Below are 21,545 nucleotides of genomic sequence, written 5' to 3'. Positions count from 1 at the left end.
TGTGTTCCATGTCTGCCAATGCATTTCATCATTGTCCCAGTGAATGCTATTGTTGCAAGCTAACGCTAGCTTTACATGCTAATGCTATCATTAAATGCCTCTATATATAGGTAATGATGTCTCTATCACGGTTGGAGGTCATTCAAGACGAGTGAATAATTGAGTAGCTTAGAGCTAAAACCACTGACTTGAAGCGATAAACCCCTTAGCATGTGTTTTCCTAATTTATACATTTGTATTGATATAGTTATATATTTTCACAATTCAATTATCTGTGACACGTCTTGTAAAATTAAAAAAAAATGAACATTAGTTGTTCAAAATATTTATTGAATACTCAATGGTTCTACTCTTTCCTGATGTCATATTAAGCATGGATTAAATTGCTTGCTCTTAAGTCATACCAAAATTTAGGGAATAAAAATATTTTTTCTTAAAAAGTTTAAGGCTGCACTTCTGACCGTGGTTCAGTTTTCTTTTTTTAGCTATTTATGCCAGGCAATGTGAAGGTCTACACATTTTTAACTGTTTTTATTGCAAACCAAAACAAGCACATTTAAAGATAAAAATGGGCAGAACAATACGTTAGATGACAATATAAACCACATGAAATTATTACCGTGAGGAAATCATATTTAATCGAGCTTATGACTCTTTTGAAGAGCTCAGCAATTAAAAGACATAAGCAAAGAGATTTGTTGAGCTGTGCTTGCGTTACAATTAGAAGTGTTCCTAACACAGTGCAGCCGAACAGCGACACAGCCAACTGATGAAAACAATACTCATCAAGTGAGGGTTTGGCATCTCCAGCATGTCAGGTCAAAACACTTCCACTCAGAAGTCAAATCACTTTAGGCATTATTTAGGTTTAACAAATAAACAAAAGGAGTGCCATAGCTCCAAAAACTGGGAATGTGCTCCAACTGTGAGTGAATTTAGGCTTGTTTTATTGTAATGGGCAATTTCGATTCTTCTTGTTTTGTAAATTCAATTTTTTTGTTGGCAAAACAAAACTACGGCTTGTCTAGGGACTGCAGATGAAGACTAGCAGCCATGCTATAATCTGGTATGTTTACCTTGTATTTTGCACATATGCTCGTTAACATGATAGTCTTTATCTAAATCAATAAATATTTGAAAAACTGAGGGTTTTTTTCTGCAAAAAGGTTTTGTTTTACGTAGTTTTTAACTCTCTTGAATCTAAGTACAAAAGGATTTTTACAGTGAACAGATTACAGATTATGAAGCCCATCCATTCATCCATCCATCGATTTTCTATGGGCGAGAAGCAGGGTTCACTGTGGATGGGTCACCAGTCCTTGCAGGGCCAACACACATAGACAGACAACCATTCACACTCACAGTCACACCTATGGTCAGTTTAGAGTATCAGTTATCCTCGTCCCCTCTTGATGTCTTTGGACTGTGGGAGGAAGCTGGAGTACCAGAGAGAACCCACGGAGGGACAGGGAGAACATGCAGACTCCACACAGAAAGATCCCGTGCTCAAACCAGGGCTCGAACCCCAGATCCTTCTTGCTGTGAGGCGACAGTGCTAACCACTGCACCATTGTGCCCCCTGATGATGAAGCCCCTTGAGGCAAATTATGATTTGTGATTTTAGATACAAAAAGAATTCAACTTGACCTCTTTGTGTCACCCTGTTAAACAGCGCCACAAATTACAGCCTCCAAAATGTCCATTTAAATACACCCAGCTCCTCCAACGGATTCAATAAAAGCTGAACATTAAACCTGCTGGGAATCCTGGAGAGAGGATATATTGCAGGGCTGCAACAGTATACAGTGTGTTTGATCAAGGTGTAAGAAATAAATTGGCAAGTGAGTGCAACTCAACAGAATGTCTTCAATTCTTCTGTTTACGAAGCATAAAACAAACTGTAGTATGAAAAAAAAAGATCAGATTTAATTCTTCAAATGGGACTGTGTTGGGCCTGAGGATCACAGCAGTATTGAACACTAGTGCTTTATTTATAAACCATAACATCTATAGAACACTTTTGCTGCACTTCTCATCACATGCAATTTGGCTACATAAATAGAAGGAACAAGCTATATAGCCTTTGGGTTTTCTCAAAAAACTACAATCCCATAAAACCTGATGAAAGTGCATTCCATAGTAGTTATTTATAGAGACAAGCTCCCGAATGAGCATGCTGGTACTAGAAGAGAATTGCTGGTCTTCAGCCAAAACAAAGCCAGCAGCATGGAGGTTACCTTTATATGCTGCGGGTGAGGAACACAAGAATCATTCATACAAAGTTGACAGGGACAGAGAGGGAGCGAGTTCATGTCATGATGAATTTGGCGGTTTATTTGGCCCTCGTCACCTCTGCAGTTCACGCCGGCCTGCTGAGAAAAAGACAAACCTGCCCGGAGGTCTGCGATGCTTCCAAGTGTCCCGCTCCGCCGCAGGGCTGTTACTATGGGCTACTGAGGGACAGCTGTGGCTGCTGTGTGGTGTGCGCTGCCGGAGAGGGTGATGCATGCGGTGGCGGACTCTCCTGTGGGGAAGGACTGCGGTGCGACTCCGTCACAGGGAAGCTCGGGAGGCTGCAGGGTTCGTGCGTGTGCGTCTCCTCCGGTCCGGTTTGCGGCAGCGATGGCAGAACTTACCCCAGCATCTGTCGCCTGAGAGCCGAGAACAGGAGAGCCGAGCTCGGAGAGACCCCACAGGTCATTCTGATCCAGAGGGGTCAATGTGATTCAGGTCAGTTGTGTGATTCTTTCTTTTATTCTAATCTAGGACAAGTACACACCTGATTTATTGTGGAAACTTACACACCCACTTAATACGAACACATACGTATTACGCTGCCTTTTTGTTGTGTAATATGAAAAATATATATTGCTACTTCTGCATCTTACACATGGGGATATTCTACATTACTAAAAAAGATGATCATTATGTCACAACAGACCTCTCCATGGAGTGACACACACTTATAGTAATTCTTAAATCAGTCATACTGACCACTTTGTAACAGTTGTTCCTTATTCATGTGATTGATTTGGGATTACATAAACATGACCTGCCCTTTTCATATCCTCCAACCCAAACATCTTTGTAATCGATTGCTGTGCCCCTCATGTGGGACACATCCTTGACACGGCTTGGCCAGGTTTGACCATGTGATTACTTGGTTATTTAAAAACACATCATGGGTTGGATTGAGAAGTGTTTTGCATCAAACAGCAGCAATCACTCCCTTTTAACTTGAGTTTCCAACAAGTATCCTCGAATGTAACTCTCTTGGACTGACTTGACTTCCTTCCGCTGCTTCCTCCACCTCCTTATATGGATTTATTTCCCCTTCTATCGCCATCATGTGACTTCCTACTTTTGTGTGATATTACTTAGTACAGCCATCGTTTTTACCCCTACAACCTATCACCTATGTACTTTGTTTGTCCCTGACTATTTCAGGAATACCTCAGCATTACTTATCCAGCGCCTGTCCTCCCCTTAAGCTGATACATTATACAGAGTACTTCTTAGGCAGTAATTCATCACTTCTTCATAAACAGCGACAGTAGACTGATCAACAATCATTATACATCAACACATTCCAGCCGTGTACATTAATATTCATGTTACGTTTGTGATGATGCTGCCTTAACAACCAGAGTTGGTTCCTGTTTAATTAAGCTTAAAGAATTAACCACAGAGCTGAGCAGAAGAGCAATAACAGCAAATACAAAGTGTGTGGAGTATTTTAATACTTATTCAACATCTCTAGCTGGTATTGCCTTTCCGCACAGCTCCAAGGTCAAATCTGTAAGCTTAATTAAACAGATACAAACTCTGGTTTGCTACATTTATTTTTAAGGCTCCAGCATCACAAATGCATAATGTAAGTATATGAATGTGATGATTGAGAATTCGCTGTCAGTCTAGTTAAGGAACCCATTATAAAGTACCATGAAGTAACCCATGAAGTAATGTGGACTACGAAATAACTATTTGATATAATGTAGTACAAAAATTGTGAGTAATGGTGAGGTAATACTTGTGGTCTGTTCCCTAGTGACTCATATGTTCTTGTCCTCCATTCAGACTTTTTATTATTATCATTATTAATGCATCAACAAACATCAGTTTGTTCCTGGTTAAATCCCCCCTTAGCAATGATGCAGTTTTTTTGTACCTCATTTCCAGATTTGGAGCAGGAGCTTCAGAGGAACCCCAGCTCTGCACTGCCCTGCGTTACTGTGCAAATACATCAGCTTCATTTTCCTGTGTGATCCATTTTCATAATGTGCAGTTTCTCATCATAGTTACCACTTGGAAGTCAGGCCTCTTTCTTTACTGTTTGTTTCATGCCTGGCACAGATGTAGAAAATGTTACATTTTCATATAGACCTTGTCTTATGTCCACAATGTTAAAGCAGTTGCCAGGGCAGCAGCAAAAAAGGATCCATTTAAGAAACAATAAAGACATAAGCATATGCTTACATCGATGCCATAAATGGACAATAACGTACAAAAAATTTAATAACGGATATAGGATGTTTTTTTTCTTATGAAACTGATTGCCATTCATGTCCACGCTAGAAAGCCCACTTCATAAGATGACTAGCACTTGCCTCTTGTGCATGCACACCTTCCCCTGGTGCTTGAAGAGTTCTGTTTCTCCAGATGAGAAATGCTCCCTTCTCCTGAGTTTAAATACGTTTGCCACTGACATAGCATCACACCAAGTCCTGGTTCAACCTGGACTTCAAAGGGACTGACACCAGGCACTCTGGCTTGATTGATGTCACGCCTGAAACACGCCTATGAATAATTTGGTGTCCAATGCCTGCCTCTTTGCACTGTGGTTTGTGCTTTGATTACCCGCACCCTAAATACCACAATAAGGCTGAAAACATCCCAAAAACACATGGGAGACACATTAGCCATAGATGGCTTAATTGGTGTCCAATTTCTGGCATCTGCGTGTGGAGACGTTGCGACATGTGGTCTCTGTCGTAATCCGCAACCTTAATTGGCACACTGAATTTAGATTCTTCACCTTGTAGTTGAATGCCTACATCAACAAGTCCAGCTGCTAGGGAAAGTGGTTACCCCTGTCCGAGTTGTTGATCAAGGTGAGGAAGTGGAGGGAGTGGGCTCCTACAAGTCCAATCAATAATTGACAAACCTGGACTACTCAGGAAGGGACAGATCAGACTGCTCTTCCTGTTTTGCTCCTCCTGAGACTGCAAAGTGTCCTTGAGCAAGAGACTCAACCAGTAATTGCTGCACATCAGCAGGTGGTTACCTTGCAGGGCACCCTCTGCCATTAGTGCATGAACATGTGTGTTGAATGGCTGACTGAGGCAAACATGAAGTGCTATGAGTGCCGTTAAAGTAGAGATGCTTAAAGCTCTCCTTTTACCATTTACTCAGCCGTTTGTTTTCTACCACAACAAAGCAGAGAGGCTTCACATTAAGGGGATCTCTTTAACCTTTTTGGACAATGTTTTCATCCAAAATATCCAAATCCAGAACAAAACTGTTTTTCAACTAGACATGTACGATATGATAACAGACTGAAGGTGATTTAAATGTATCCCCAAGCCATCATTGCAGAGAAATTGTTTGATCAAGCACATCCCGTTAATTACAGTTCTGTGCATATCACGCGCACTGGAATTGTCTTTACTTGCTAAATCATGCTATTTGTTCTTAGTCACTATTACTCAACTGCAACTAATAAAAATCAGTTTTAAGATGTTTTACAGTTGTTGATGGAATAGCAAATGTTTTAAATGCTTCGATTTGTGTGTAGCCTACAGAAATGTTGTGCAGCGCTAGTCTTGCTAGTTTAACCATCCATCCATCCATCCATTCATCCATCCATCCATTTTCTACTGCTTATCCTGTTAAGGGTCATGGGAGGCCGGAGCCCAGCTGCCTTCGGGCAAGAAGCAGGGTTCACCCTGTCGCCAGTCCATCACAGGGCCAACACATAGAGACAGACAACCAGTCACACTCACAGACACACCTACGGTCAATTTAGAGTATCAAACAGCGTCGTCCCCTCTTGATATCTTTGGACTGTGGCAGGAAGCTGGAGTACCAGAGAGAACCCACACAGGAACAGGGAGAACATGGAGACTCCACACAGAAAGACCTCATACTCAAACCTTCTTGCTGTGAAGTAAACCACTGCTCCACCGCGCCACCCACCTTAGTTTAACTCGTATTCTTGCAATGGTTTTTTTCAGTATTGTGGTTGTTTGGCAACAAGGGTGAAACAGCTCGTTTTCCAAAGGTTTAGGTTTAAGGTTTTTTTTCATGTCCCCAGTTTGAGAGAATTCACTTGGGTTAAGGGTCTCCTGTATCAAACCAAACATCACAATAAAAAGCACAAGCCACCCCCCCCCCCAAAAAAAAAACAACAAAACAAAACAAAACAAAAAACAAGAACAAAACAAAAAAACAACTCATGGTACTTAAAGACACTCACATCAACATACATATGCAAGAGACATTTATAGAACCTACAGTTAACTGATCTCCTCCTGCTTTGTGGTATATATATGAGGCCACAACAATATTACTGTCTATATACAACGTCTGTCTCAATGCTTCTCTCCTGAATACAGAATATTCTATTCTGCAGTATTCTTTATTTATGTAATCACCTTTCATTAATGTTAACACTTACCTTCTCAATTACCTACATTAGGTCCCACAGCAAATCCTACCAGACTGTACATCATCATCATAGACTAAAACCTGCCAGCAGAGATCTGACACAGAAATGTTTGAATTTTTTTTCACTATTATACACTGTTTAACATATCATGGTTGTCCCGTTCAGTGTTTCTGGCTGCATTGTTCTGTTTTGATGTGTTTCCAGCAGACTAAATGCTGATAACAAACCACAGCAGCAGGTCCGATAAAATCTACCAGCACAGGCTTGTCAATGGGTACATTGAAGGATTACTCTAATATTTTTGAGGATGGGACATTTAAAAAAAAAAGCATCTGAATGATTATTAGAGATAACAATTAATGAAAATATATATATATATATATATATATATATATATTTAATTTTGATATATAAATTGCAGGTTTTAGATAATATGAATCACAGTATTAAATGTTTTCCATGACAAGCATTTGAAATATTTCAGTGAAATAGATTTTAGTACGTATATGCCTGATTAAACTGATAAACTCGACATACACTTTTGACTGTAAATAGGCAGTGACGGCCATAATAACCAAAAAAGCCACAAATTATCTACAGAGCAGCTCAGGCCATGATTACATAGTCGCTATAAGTGCAAGGGTATGATGTTGCTCATATTTTATATAACTGTTTTTCTACATTTAATGAATCTAAATAAAGGTGTTATTTTGAAGGAAGTCTCTTCTTATTGAGCATAAGGTGAAGGTGAAACTCTCGCACCTTTGATAATGTGTGAAGTGTAAGTGGTTTTCCTCTGATGAATGACAGGGAATCATGGCAGCTGGAGCAGCACTACAGTGTACATTTCTCGAGAAAGCCTCTGTATCTCCTGCCAATGGAGCATATTGTTGATTCGGTCACTGACAGGAGAAAATGGTTGGTGTTCTGCCAAACAGCTTTTGGCAATACATAAACTGTCATTGCGTTTAATGCTGTTTCTGCAGAGACAAGTTAATTATGGAACTTTATAAACATAACATAAGTCAGAGAATGTGGGGAGGGCACAGTGTGTTAGCTTTGGGAGGAGGAGGAGGAGGGGAGATTGTATCAGACAGCGTGTTACGCCACCCTTAGGTGACACAGGTGTCCACAGCATTGTTAAAAACAAATCCCTACCTGTTAAAACTTTTTCAGTCTTGTCTATCTAGCCTTCCATTGTTCTTGAATTTAATTTCGTTCATAATCTCTGATCTATATCAGCTATTGAACAAAACTGTAAACATGTGCCATGACTTGCCTGACAAATAATACATTTGCTATGAAAAGGTACCCCCCCCCCCCCCCCCATACAGCCTAATATGCTGTCAGGTTCACTAATTTGCAAGAATGGATGCTGCTACCTCCCAGTTAGCTCAGTTAGCTTTTATGTTCATGTATCAGTATCCGCAAGGGAAAAAAAATGGCATCTGAGCATCTTAATCAAAGTGTGACAGCTTAGTCATGGACCAGCAGAGACTCACCCTCCATTTGTCCACTCCCTCTGTATGGTTAAGTATTGAGGGTCTGTCATACAGGGGCTGTGAGGAATCGCTATACATTACCAAACAGTGCTACAAAAGACCTGAGGAGGCAGATTTGCAAGATTCTGATTAAGAAACCTTTCTTGTCGGGATAAAGAAAGCTTATCTCATTTAGAATTGTACTGATTTTCCTCTGCTGAAGAAACTGTTGTAACTGTTGTAAGAATCTGTTTCCTCAAAGGTATACATCATCCTGGGAGCATGCGCTACAAGTTCAACTTCATTGCAGATGTGGTGGACAAGATTGTGCCTGCTGTGGTGCATCTGGATCTTTTTGTAAGGTAAAACTAAGGGAAGCAAGGAGAGGTGTGTGTGTGCGCGCGTGCACGCGTGTATGTGTGGCCTTGCATTGCTGATGCAATCAATTTCCATTTTGTCTTTCCTTTGTCTTTGCCTGCCAGGGTGCCATTTTCCAGTGAGGAAATCTCAGTATCGAGTGGTTCTGGGTTCATTGTGTCAGAAGACGGCTGGATTGTCACCAATGCGCACGTACTCACCAACAAGCAGCGAATCAGAGTTGAGCTGAAAACCGGTTTGCAGTACGATGCTGCGGTCAAGGACATGGACCTGAAGATTGACATCGCACTCATTAAAATTGAGCCAAATGTGAGTGGCCACTGTTTTGACTCAGCTCCCTTAGGGCCGAACTGTGTTCACACCAAACACGAAGCAAATATTTGCAAGACTAAATTACATATAAAGTCAATTTAAAGACATGAATACACATAAAGCAACATCTTTTGTCACTGGGTGGTTTGGGTGATGTAAAAAGAATTCAAGTTGAGGAAAAAATATAGTTCAAACCTCTAAATATGCCCACATAACCTGTCTGGTTTGAAAACCGTCTGACTATGATGAATGCGAATGTGTTCTATTTTGTTATCTTTCCTCCTAACTCTTTTTGATAGTGATAATTTTCTCCTGTTGCTAAATGATATTGAGCTAACTTCACTCAAACAACCTCCAACACACAAAAAAAATTGCTGCCTTGTTTGTGAAGAGGGTCACCGATGTCAAGAAGTATTCTGAAAGTGAAGTCAGTCGGATTTTTATTCCAATAGGACAAGGACAAAATCGAACATTCTAAAAATCAGACTATTACATGTGTTATTGACAATATATAAAACACTGTGTTGACAGCATTTCCTTACACGTTATCCTTGGCATCTCCCATAAATGCATATCTTAAAAGGAAGCTTAACATGCATGCTGGTTGATAAGGACCCTTGCCTCAGTATCACTGCTACTGTAGGCCATAATCCGGCTAAAAACAAACAAACGAGGCTCTCTTTTCTGGCTCCTTCACAGTTTCACCACTAGGTGGAGCAGTAAATTACGTAATCACAAGACACAAACGTACAATATTGACAATCTCTGGCCTGCCATGTATTGGCTTACTGAGCAAGTGGACCGCACACTGAAAACGGGGCAAACACTAACTCGAACACTCTTGAAGGGCGAATGATACTGCTGCCAAAGTCTTGTGAATGATACAAATGAAACAAAAGCTTCCGTAGCCAAAATCATGTTATTAAAGTGAGCCAAAAAATGTGTTTCCTATTGTATGTGAACACAAGGTTAGACTAAATGCTGTGTTGTGTTTCCCTCCAACCTGGCTGCTTGTCATCCTCAGGTAACATCACAGGCTAGCAATCCTGCTCAGGCTGTTTAGGGACACAATGTACTATACCTAAACACTTCGACAGGTTTGTACAGATACAAGCAGCTGATTTTTATTGTAGAGGAGGCAGATATTTACACGTTTAATGCTGACGTGAATGCAAGATGATGTAAAGATCACCGGGAGTAAAGAGTACACACAGTGCTGAACCACAGAAGAATGAAAGAAATTGTCTTCAAGCAGCCAAGAGCGGGGACAGCTGTATAATGCTATATTTCACCATGGTACATTCCTGGTATGGTGATGGTGGGTGGGGTGGTTAAGCTTGGCTGAAAGGCAAATTTGCCTTGACAGAAGCACCAGAAGAGGTGACTATAAATTTTGTTGTGCATTACTGTACAATACACCCTCAGTGATGCACGTCCTCAGCTGGGAGTGGAGGAGGCAGGCAGAGACAAGCGCAGGTTCCTTTAGTTTGGATCACTGAACAAATCCCAAGTGAGACTGGAAGATTGTAGAAGAAAAAAATTGTTGTTTGATTTGTACAACTCTATTGACTTGCATTTCTAATTTTTTGGGCTCCCCACTTACAGATGAGAGGGGTGATGAGTTGACATTTTACATTGGACTTTTACAACCTCATCTGAATTTTGGACTTCGAGGGACCATAGTTTTTAATGCATTTCCTGTTCTATTTATAAATCTGATTTATTTCCTGGCCCTTTATCACCACCTATAGCCCATCCAGTCAGCTCCTGCCCTGTACCCATGCTTTACCCCCTCTTCTTCTTTGTGTCATTAGTTCTACATAATTTTAATTTCATGGTTTCTGTTTAACTTTGCTCTGTCAGCTCATTCTGTCTTGTCTCGTCTGCTGCTCAATTTAGCTGATTGCTTTGTCTGTGTCCTGCCCCCAAGTTCTTGCTCGAGCATGGCACAAGCTGGCACTCAATAAAATGCAAGTGTGCTAGTTTCAAGCCAGCGCAAACAATGTTTTCACACCACGCGCCGTCGCCCTTTTACTAGCAAATGAACCTGAGCTCCATCTGCACAAGCAGGTGCTTAAGTATGTTAATGAGGTGTGGTCTGGTCCAACCATGGTGCATTGCTAATTTGGAAAACCAGAAAATGTTTTCACCATAAGGCTGCACGGTGGTGCAGTGGTTAGCACTGTGACTTCACAGCAAGAAGGTTCCAGGTTCAAGTCCCGGCTCGGGCACGGGATCTTTCTGTGTGGAGTCTCCATGTTCTCCCTGTGCCTGTGTGGGTTCTCTCTGGTACTCCAGCTTCTTCCCACAGTCCAAAAACATGCAATTGGGGACGAGGCTGATTGATACTCTAAATTGACCGTAGGTATGAATGTGAGTGTGAATGGTTGTTTGTCTCTGCATGTTGGCCCTGCGATGGACTGGTGACCTGTCCAGGGTGAACCCCGCCTCTCACACATAGACGCTGGGATAGGCTCCAGCCCCCGTGACCTTTAATAGGAACAAGCGGAAGACAATGGATGGATGGTTTTCACCATAGACCAAGAAGAGGCTGTTCCTTAGTCAGTGGCGATATTGGCAAAGGGCTATTTAAAGTGCGTATCACTCTGACGATCAGATGCATGGCGTTAGGTTGTGGTTCTCCAGATGCTTAAAATGTGGAAAAATTGACAGCGACTTCCTCACAGGCCTGCTTCACCACCGATGGCTACAGTGGAATTATTTAAAAATAAGACGTGCTTTTGTGCCTTCACCTGGTACACAAGGCAGTTTGAGCGGGGACAGCTGAAATAGTAACATGCTGAATCCCGGCACACCCTGTGCTTCAAATGAAATAACAGGAGACGATCTGATTGGTTTGAGTGATGTCATGCCTCAAAGACACCTATGAATATTTAGGTGTCTAATGACAGCCTCTTTGTTCTGATTACGCACCCTCTAAATATCAAAATAAAGCTGAATGCCCTGAAAGCATAACGCACACATATTGCGGTCCACCTGGCGCCATAGTTAGCTTTAATAGGGCCAGAGTATTTTAGGTTGGATTGAATAAAATTCTCTTCTCAGCGATCCATCCTTCTGACCTTCGCAGATAAATAATAATGTCATGTCACAAAACTGTTTTACCAATTACATTACGTAATTGACTGGCAAACATTCCCAAATGAAGTCACAACAGAGATCAGTGGGTGATTTGATTGTCAAATTTTGCCCATACAGCACTGGGTCATGGGCCTTAAGCATAAGAAAATACTTAGCAGCAAAAGTAAAATCCAGAAAGAATTGCCAGCTAATGTCAGGAAAGCAAGGAAAGTGAGAGATGTTGAAGGGGAAAAAATAGGTTTCAGAAAGAAAAATAAAACCACCAAAAAAAGCATTTCCTTCAAAAACACAAGATGGCAAAGAGCTGAGTAACCCACCCATTGGTAGTAACTAGTAGTAACTTGGTGGTATTGCGCGACTGAATACCACTGCAACCAATCATAATATAGAAGCGCGCAGCTCAAGAATCACAGAGCACAATCATACTTGTGCTGGTTTATGCAGCAAATTACTTTCGTTAATCAGCTGATTTTAATCTTGATAGCTGACCTCAAAATAAATTATGGTCACACAATTTTCTACATATTAACATTTATATGATGTTATCGTGGCTTCACCCGATCAATATTGATCAACTGCACCTCCATGAAACAAACATTTGTTCAATCAACAAATCTCTCGAGTTTCTCAACCTTGCGTTGTCCTCTGACTGAGTGAATGGAGGCCTGACGAGGGTGCAGTGAGTCATCATTCGGTGAAGCCACTGCTAACATTTAGTACGTTAAAGAGAAATAATTAAAATTTATCTCAAGATCAGCTATCATTCTGTTGGTAATGAAATGAGATTACTTTAGACTTGTGGATGCACGGTTGCCTCTACTCAGGCACTCATGCATCACCTCAGCTGAACATGAACTAGCCAATCCCAGTACCTGTGAGGGAGGTGTGTTGCCCAAATAAACAGTGGGATCCAATCTTAGATTAAGTTGGCGCTTGTCCTCACCAGTCAAATAGGTGAGTGCAGGTGTTTTTAGGAGGATTCGTGGTAACTGAGGTGCCTCTGTGCCTTGGCTCTAGCAGCTATCATTTTGGATTTGGTTGTCAGGTCACTATTGAGCTTTTTTTTTTTATCATATTGGCTGCACTTCTTAAATTCATATTGACAATAACAATCTAACTTAAAGGTTTTCAAAGTCTGACCCGGTGGACCTAGGCTTAGACAAGGCTTGGAATGGCTTAAATTTCTTATAGTGCAGTTTTTTAAAGGTTCCATAACGGTATTTGAGCCCATAGACAGTTGACTATTTAGCCAAGCTAGCCTGATATGGATGTTTTACTTCACTTCAGAGAACAAATCCATTAGAAGAGTCTGTCCTGAGTCATTTATTAGTTTCTGATTCTTAGAAACTTGGAAAAAAGTAAAATTCTCTCAGACTACTTTATTTTATAACCGTATCACATAAACTGAGACTGTTCTACATGATGAGCTTTGATAGCTAATATTCTTTCACCTCTATTTACTGACCCTCCCTTGAAACTGTCCAGAGAACCATGTCACACTATGTGAATCTCTCATGTCACTTATCCTTGTTTTCAGGCCCCGATGCTTCTTTTCACACTTTTCACCTCTGTCAGATCACCAGCCATGTTTATTTCTTATTTTACCAATACAATAGCACAATAATATACAACAACACATTCAAATATAAAGTGGTTAAAACTGTACATATAATGTTGTGTGTGCTTCATAAAGAATAACCAGTGTGGACGAGGCCATAAGAGGGTGCAGCTGCATGTTGAGACCTGTTTTTATTAATGCCACTGTTGCAAAGGGAAATCTCCTGTGTGCAACTCAAACTCTGGACCATCTGAACTTGACTCCCCCCGAAAAGGTCTTTGGTTTGCTATGACATCACACGGTTTACTACTATCAGGAAATGTATTCTCAAAAAACCATCCTAAATCCAGATTTGACCACCCTTCCCTACTGTGTCACATGGAGAGGGGAGAATCACAGAGCAAATCATGCTAAGATACTTTCAGAGTATCGTGTTGATGATGATGTTGACATGATGCAGAGATTTTGTGTTTATATTGCAGTAAGATTCATCTGAAGAAAAAATACTTCATAAAAAAGGGAATTATATACTCAGTGAATTGTGGTTTCACTGTAACAGAATATGACTACTGGGATAAAATATAAAGTGTTAAGTCTTAGATTAGTGGCTCTGGTGCTTAGTGCCTACGCACTCACACACACACACACACACACACACACACACACATTTACAGAGGAAATTTGAGAAAATACTGATGCGGATTCTAATTATAGAAACAGCTATTCTGACAAAAAACATGAATACTGCTTACTTGAATATTGACAGGAAGTCAGTTTAGCAGTTATCAATGTAGATTTGAAAGACTCAAAGTTCATCTTGTGGCACTGTTTCAACCATATGACACATAAACCTGGTGAAGTGTGTCTTTAGGTGTGACTTTGCTTTAATACAGTACCTTTCTGTGTTTGGAAATGTGATAAAATGTAATTTCTTAAAACTATAAAATATTCACCACTGAGTTCATCAAGGACTCAACAGCTCTAACACCCAAAGTGACTGTGTGTGCTAGTTAGCCTGCTGACCTTCAATCATCTCTAATTTATTCCCCCTGTGTGTGGCGGCTGATGTGTTCTCTGCTGCAGAATCCACTGCCTGTCCTTCGTCTGGGCCAGTCATCAGACTTACGTCCGGGTGAGTTTGTGGTAGCAGTCGGAAGCCCTTTTTCCCTGCAGAACACAGTCACCACTGGCATTATCAGCACCACTCAGCGTAATGGCCTGGAACTCGGCTTAAAGGACTCCGACATGGACTACATTCAGACGGACGCCATCATTAATGTCAGGGAGAGTGATCATTTTCATGCTTCTGTATTTGATTTATCCTGACTTTTCTAAATCAGTGGGTGAAAATTCTTTTTATTACTCTGATTCTCAGTATGGCAACTCTGGTGGACCACTTGTCAACTTGGTAAGAGGATTTACGGTCTTGTAGCGTGTGAATAAAAAGGATAATACCATGTAATTTGCATATTATGCTTCTTCAGAGATGTAGGTAATCTTTTTGTCTTACTCCACAGAGAAGAGTCATGATTTTGTTTGCATTTCACTCTCACACACACACACACACACACACACACACACACACACACACACACACACACACACACACACACACACACACACACAAACAGCTTCGCTCTGCTCTCTCAGGTTGGAGATTAAGCCTCCCCCACAGTATTTTAAAACAAAACTTGATTATGGAGGCATTTGCATTACTGTGCATTACTGTTACTCTGGAATCAAATCATACAGATGGTACAGTCATTTATCAAGGTGGCTGCCTCCAGCACCCTCTCCTGTAAAATACAGTCCCTTTGAAAGCAAAAGATGGCATCAAAACCATACATTTTATAAATTATCCTCTATAAAAACAGGTGGTTTTCTTGTTTTCATAGGTGAAAACACTCTTAGAGATTAAGTTCTGTCAAGTGCATATCCTTTTTTCTGTTTACCAGGATGGAGATGTGATTGGAATAAACACTCTGAAAGTGACTGCAGGAATCTCGTTCGCCATTCCTGCGGACAGAATACGCCAATTTCTTACTGAATCCTTCAACAAAAAAGCCAGGGGTGAGTAGGCTCTAATGTTTCATGGCTTCGAATTTGAGAGAAACTAGACATTATAATCGTAATGTTTTCATTTGCTTTTAGGGATTACAGGACAAAAGAAGAAACACATAGGTGTCCGCATGTTGCAGCTGTCGCCGTCGTAAGTTAAGAGCTCATTACCTGGATGTACAACTAATTTTACGTATGCAGAGGTTTTTTTTAAGAAAGGCCTTACCTGTAGTGTACTTACATGTGTTACAGAATAACATCATCCCAGTACAGGCTGACATCTCACTTTTAGAGGTCTTTTCACTGTTGCCCTTGGTGATGGGTTTTGGTACCCTATGGACCCGGTGATGACCAGGGACGGGTGACTACCCTCCCTACTTGTATGTCACAGACAGGGTGATTTGCTCTATTTAGGACCTCAAGTTAGGCTGACCCCCCCCAGTGAGGAACCCCAGAGATAATGCCACTCTGGGACTGTAGAAGTGTGATGGAGGATGTGGGAGGGATGTATGAAAATGTGAGCGTGTACCTCGTTATGTAGAACCATGACTGGGGTTGATTGTGGGCTCTGTTAGGCATATGTTTGGGTCAAAGAGCCTGTTATGTACCCCAAGGGCCTGGGTTCATGGCCAGGGCCTCATGAAACCACAACATTCTGAAAATGTTTTTTAACAAAAGTGTCTATTTAATGTCGTCTGCATCAAGGTGAAAGCCAGATGAAAAATATACCTCTGTTGAAATCAAAATAAACTCCAGTCCCAAAGGTGAAAGGAAATGGTTGGCACACCAAGATTGTTAATCCACTCACATCCATCAATATGAATCCCAGTTATTCCTGTGTGAAATTTTTGCTAAATTAATGCTTGATAGGTGCCGCAATAACCATTTTATAACAAGAGTGCAACATTCACAGTTTTCCTGTGAAAACCATTAGACTGAAAACTTAGAACAAATATCAAGTTAACAGCTTTCCATTGCGTCTTCTTTTGATGTTTATTTTTTTAAATGACTTACTTTAAGGTGGTGTACGGTGGTGCGGTGGTTAGTACTGTCACCTCACAGCAAGGAGGTTCCAGGATCTTTCTGTGTGGAGTCTCCATGTTCTCCCTGAGCCTGCATGGGTTCTCTCTGGTACTCCAGCTTTCTCCCACAGTCCAAAGTCATGCAAATGGGGACGAGGCTGATTGATACTCTAAATTGACCGTAGGTGTGAATGTGAGTGTGAATGGCTGTCTGTCTATATATGTTGGCCCTGCGATGGACTGGTGACCTGTCCAGGATGACAGATTACCTCTCCTCTCTCCTCTCCACCTCTCGCCTGAAAGCCACTGGGATAGGCTCCAGCCCCCCCCCCCCCCCCAACAGAAAATGGATGGATGGATAGAAGAATAGATGGATTGACTTACTTTAAATGTTTACAGAGGATTCTTTTCAGTCGTTGTCAACAATTTTTGTGCATGTTGTTGTTCCTGCAGACTATACTGTGAGACATTTAAGCAGCAAAACATTGTCTCTTTATATTTCCAGTTTGCTGCAGTATCTAAAGCAGGGTGACAGTGAATTTCCAGATGTGAGCTCGGGAGTGTACGTCTATGAAGTCATACCTGGAACTGCGGCATTCAGGTAAGAGTCAAGCAGCACTGTCTTCTATACTGTGTTGTGCCTCGTGCAGGAACTCATCCCACACAGGAAACACAGATCTTTTTGTTTTTTTTCTGTCCTGAGCGTTGAAATCCTGCAGAGCTCTGGAGTCACCAAAGGGTGCCCTACAAAGAGGTGCTACGATTCTACCTCCCATCTTTCTCTGCAGAGACCATAGTCAAGTCAAGGCAAGTCAGTTTTATTTGTATAGCGCCAAATAACAACAAAAGTTATCTCATGACACTTTACAAGTACAGCAGGTCTAGCACTACACTCTTTCAATGAATTTACACCCAACAATTCTCCATGAGCAAGCACATCCTGCAACAGCGGCGACAAAAGGCGTGTTTTGGGGTTGTCCATCTGTCCCATTCTTATCAACATATCTGTCTATCTCTGGAAAGCCTGGAGGGAATCGCTCGAAAAAAATTGCTCAAATGTCCACCAGGACTCAAGGATTAACTTAATAGATTTTGGGGGTGAGATGGAGATAGGGTGAGAACTCAGAGTAGAGCCGCTGCTCCTCCATGTCGAGAGAAGTCAGTTGAGGTGGTTTCGGGCATCTGGTGAGGATGCCTCCTGGACGCCTCCAGGCATGTCCAACCGGGAGGAGGCCTCGGGGCCGACCCAGGACATGCTGGAGGGATTATATCTTTCAGGTGGCCTGGGAATGCCTCAGGATTCCCCCGGAAGAGCTGGTGGAAGTGGCTGGGGAGAGGGCGGTCTGGGTTTCCTTGCTGAAGCTGCTTCCCCTGCGATCCAGACCCGAATAAAGCGAAGGACGATGAAGATGAAGATGAAGATGAAGATTTTGGTGGTGGTCAAAATCAATTCAAATGAACATGATATTTCTGAAATGTCTTCAATCATGGTAGAAACATGGAGGACTCAAGCATTACCTGAAAAAAATGTGATGACCCCCCATGGTTGAAGCTGCATTTATGTATTCAGAAAAGGTGAGATCTGAAGCCCAAACTTAGATTCAGGCTTGCATAGACTGAACAAATATGAAGCAACACCCTTTGTCTAAATGACAAATGTTAATGCAGTAAATGTTCTTGTGAGGGTCTGGTTTAGCATGAGGAAAACCTGGCTGGTAAACTCTCCTGCTGGTTGCAAAGTTGAGCCTTATTCATGAAATGTTATGCCCACAGTGTGAAGCTGCATTTATATATTTAGTTAAGGTGAAAGCTGAACCTTCTCTGAAAACTCTCAATATAATCTTTCAGACAGGAAGCAAAACCAAGTGGCTTTTTGTAACTCCTTTCTCCGGACATCTCTCATACCTTAATGTTACGCGTGGTACACAACAGACGTTCGTAGTTTGGCTTAGTTTTTCGTCTGTAAGACTAAATTTGGAGAAAAAAAACTACTATGTGTTAGAACATATTTTTGCAAGACAACATTTCATGAATAAAGCCCATTGTCTGTCTGCAGGTGAGTTCTGGGCAGGCCCAACAAAGGGTGAGGTGAGGGAAAAATCATGCAAAAATGAGCTAAAAGATGGTGAAACATTGTTCACTCAAACACCAGAATTAAATCTTTATGGTCCTGCGTGGGTTGTCAGTCAGTGTACTGACAATTACCAGTGACGACAGACGCCTCAAATGTAAATGTCAAGTATCGCCGTGTGCCATGAGGCCGTATCCCCTCCACTCCCAGTGTTTACTCTGTCTCTGGAGGGAGAAGGCACAGGAGCAGACATGTCTAAAGGTCAATCATGTTTTCCTCAGGGTGTGAGATCTACGCAGCTGGGTTGGGACTGTTTTAGTAAGGCTTTATGAATGAGAGATGTATGGTGTTGTTTTCTCTGCAGTGCTGGCATGATTAACTGTGATGTCATCATTGGAATCAACGGGCGTCCAGTCCACACCATGCAGGACGTGAGTGAAGCTGTCCAGAGCGGTGCTGCGCTGTCTGTGCTGGTGAGAAGAAAGGACAAGGATGTAACACTGACTGTCACTCCTGAAGAGAGGGACTGATACCACCAGCTGAGGATGTCAGCCATTCATGAAAACATGTACTTCACTGTATTATACCGCTGGTGATTAAAAAAGAAGTTCCTACAGGTTATGAAGGATTAAATCTGCAGCTGCTGCGTTGAGATCAGGTTTCTAAACTTGCTCAACATTGTTGTTCCTTTATCTGCCCATTTATTTTGATGTGGTAACATGGGCTAGTGCCACACTAGGGAACGCTAACATGGTAGCATGGTTAACTGTGGGCTTGTGCAGATGCCGTTCCAAAAGCAACTTCAGTCTAGGTTAGCAGATGAGCGCAACATTAGCATTTATATTAAAAAGGTTGGATAGTATTTTATAACAGCCAAGACACCATAAGAACAAATAAAAGCAAAGCGTCATACCATCATGACCTGAGGATTTAATGCATATATCAAACTGGTAGCTAGCTAGGGCTTATTGATAGAAATCTGAGTAAAATAAATCAATTTGACACACTTCCTGCAGCTTTTTCATTTATGGAGTTTTTTTTTTTTTTTTTAAAAGCATTCATTTTTGATTCCTCAAAGTGAGCAGGACCCCTGAGCAGTGCTTTCTTGCATTACTTGATCTATGTTTTAAAGTAGTGTGACACACTTTGATTTTCAAAACTGTCAATAAAAGCCCAAACACTGCAAGACACCTGAAATACAGGATGAACCAGGAAATATATTTGTGATAAAATAAATAATAATAATTAAAAAAAAAAATCAAACAACACATTCCCTTTGTTCCACCGCAGGAATGGCTAAGGGCTTTATGTTTTCCATCCATCCATCCATTTTCTACTGCTTCTCCTGTAAAGGGTCCTGGAGGGGCTTGAACCCAGAATTTTCTTGCTGCGAGGCATCATCACTGCACCACCGTGCTGCCTGCGGCTTTATGTTTTATTATGTTATAAAAAAGGAAAAGCATCAAATTTACTACTCTTATGACATTAGGTAGCAAGATATGACATGTATAGACCAAGACTACCATTCCACCCCAGTTTTCACAAACTATAATAGATGAATGAGACTGCTATATTTCTGTGTATGTCCAGCTCCTTTTTTGTGGAAACACTGAGAAGGAATGTAGTCGCCGAAGACAAAACAGCACCAAGAAATTCAACAATTAAATAATTGAAAAAAGTTCAGACTGACCAGTGTCCCTTCTATTGTGACCAGGCTAAAACTCGCTGCTTATTTGTCAGCATGCTGACATGTCACAACTGTCAGGTGAAGCGAATGCAGATTTGAGCACATTTGTGAACAAAAATGTGTGATAAACAAACCTTTTTGTGAGCATAAAAGAAGTGGTAGATATTTCACCTTGTCAAAAATGGGAGAAATTTTGTTTTTTTTTTAAATTGTTGAGCTTGTACTTCCATTGCGTGTGGTTCCATCTAGTCTCACCACAGGTACAGCACTTGATTCTCCAATTTCATGACTAAATATTAAAGCGATGCTTCAAAATTAAATCAAAGATTATTTTACCTTTGAAGTACCGTTGTGCGCACCTACTACCCTTAACTGTAGTATCCTCTTTCATCCTTCGTGGTCCTCAAGGGTACTCGGACAATCCCAGACACTGTCCAAGCCTCCTAAATTGAAGTGTATTAATTTGCATTGACATGAAACACTTCTAGCTGCCAGCAAACTGTGTTTCAGGCCTACATTGCAAGATACTCATCCACATTCAGGCAGTCACTGTCAAGGATGCTTGTGGGCCGGGAGCTGTGTTCTGAGGCCAGACCGGCCAGTGGTTTTGTTTTCTGTTGGCACGGATCTCTGGCTGGCAGTCAGAGTTTAGGTTTGGTTAGATGAACAAACAACTTGGACTGTTCATCAGCTCTTACTGACAGTCTAGAACTGTTTGATATGAGAGTGTTCAGCTTCCATGCACTTCTGGTATAACACTATAGCTCCATCCTGATATAAACTACGATGTGTCACTACTGCAAAGGCCACTCATTTCAAACAATATGGCTGCATTTTTTCTAAATAACCAGTAATGAATCACAGGTCGGGGCTGACTGAAACATTGCTCACACACTGAGGCAGCTTTTCCTCCCTGTGTCTCTTTGTTGTGACTCCGGAAAGCCAAAAGGGCTTCTCACGTATATTTAGCTTAAAGTGGTGACTGACAGTTAATTACAGCTTATGCAACAAAACGACAATAATTAACTATGAAAAAAAATGCATGTTTACAAAGTCTCCAGCGCATCATCTGGGATAATCCATGTCTTCTTAATGCAGCCGTATGCTCATTAATCTTTGATTTCAGTGAAAATCAAACACTGGAAGAGTTACATTTACTTTGTTTCCAGCCCATGTAAATACTCAGAGCTGGCTCTTTCTGCATTTCAG

At 41.3% G+C, this 21,545-nt stretch overlaps 1 protein-coding gene across 1 annotated transcript; it reads left to right on the top strand.

Moving 5' to 3' along the window:
• The first annotated feature begins 2,201 nt into the window (after positions 1-2,201).
• htra4 (HtrA serine peptidase 4) lies at positions 2,202-21,079 on the top strand. Its single transcript, XM_086207109.1, has 9 exons — positions 2,202-2,730; positions 8,411-8,510; positions 8,631-8,835; positions 14,582-14,776; positions 14,874-14,906; positions 15,454-15,568; positions 15,650-15,707; positions 17,084-17,179; positions 19,014-21,079. The coding sequence occupies exons 1-9, from the start codon at positions 2,244-2,246 to the stop codon at positions 19,177-19,179; spliced, it is 1,455 nt and encodes a 484-aa protein (XP_086063235.1). The 5' UTR covers positions 2,202-2,243; the 3' UTR covers positions 19,180-21,079.
• Positions 21,080-21,545: the final 466 nt, after the last annotated feature.

The sequence above is a fragment of the Aulostomus chinensis genome, chromosome 6, assembly GCF_037954235.1.
Source record: "Aulostomus chinensis isolate RoL2024-O1b breed Wild chromosome 6, RoL_Achi_v1.0, whole genome shotgun sequence".
NCBI lineage: Eukaryota > Metazoa > Chordata > Actinopteri > Syngnathiformes > Aulostomidae > Aulostomus > Aulostomus chinensis.
The sequence above is the reverse complement of the archived record's forward strand: the minus strand, read 5'-3'. Positions and strand labels throughout refer to the sequence as shown.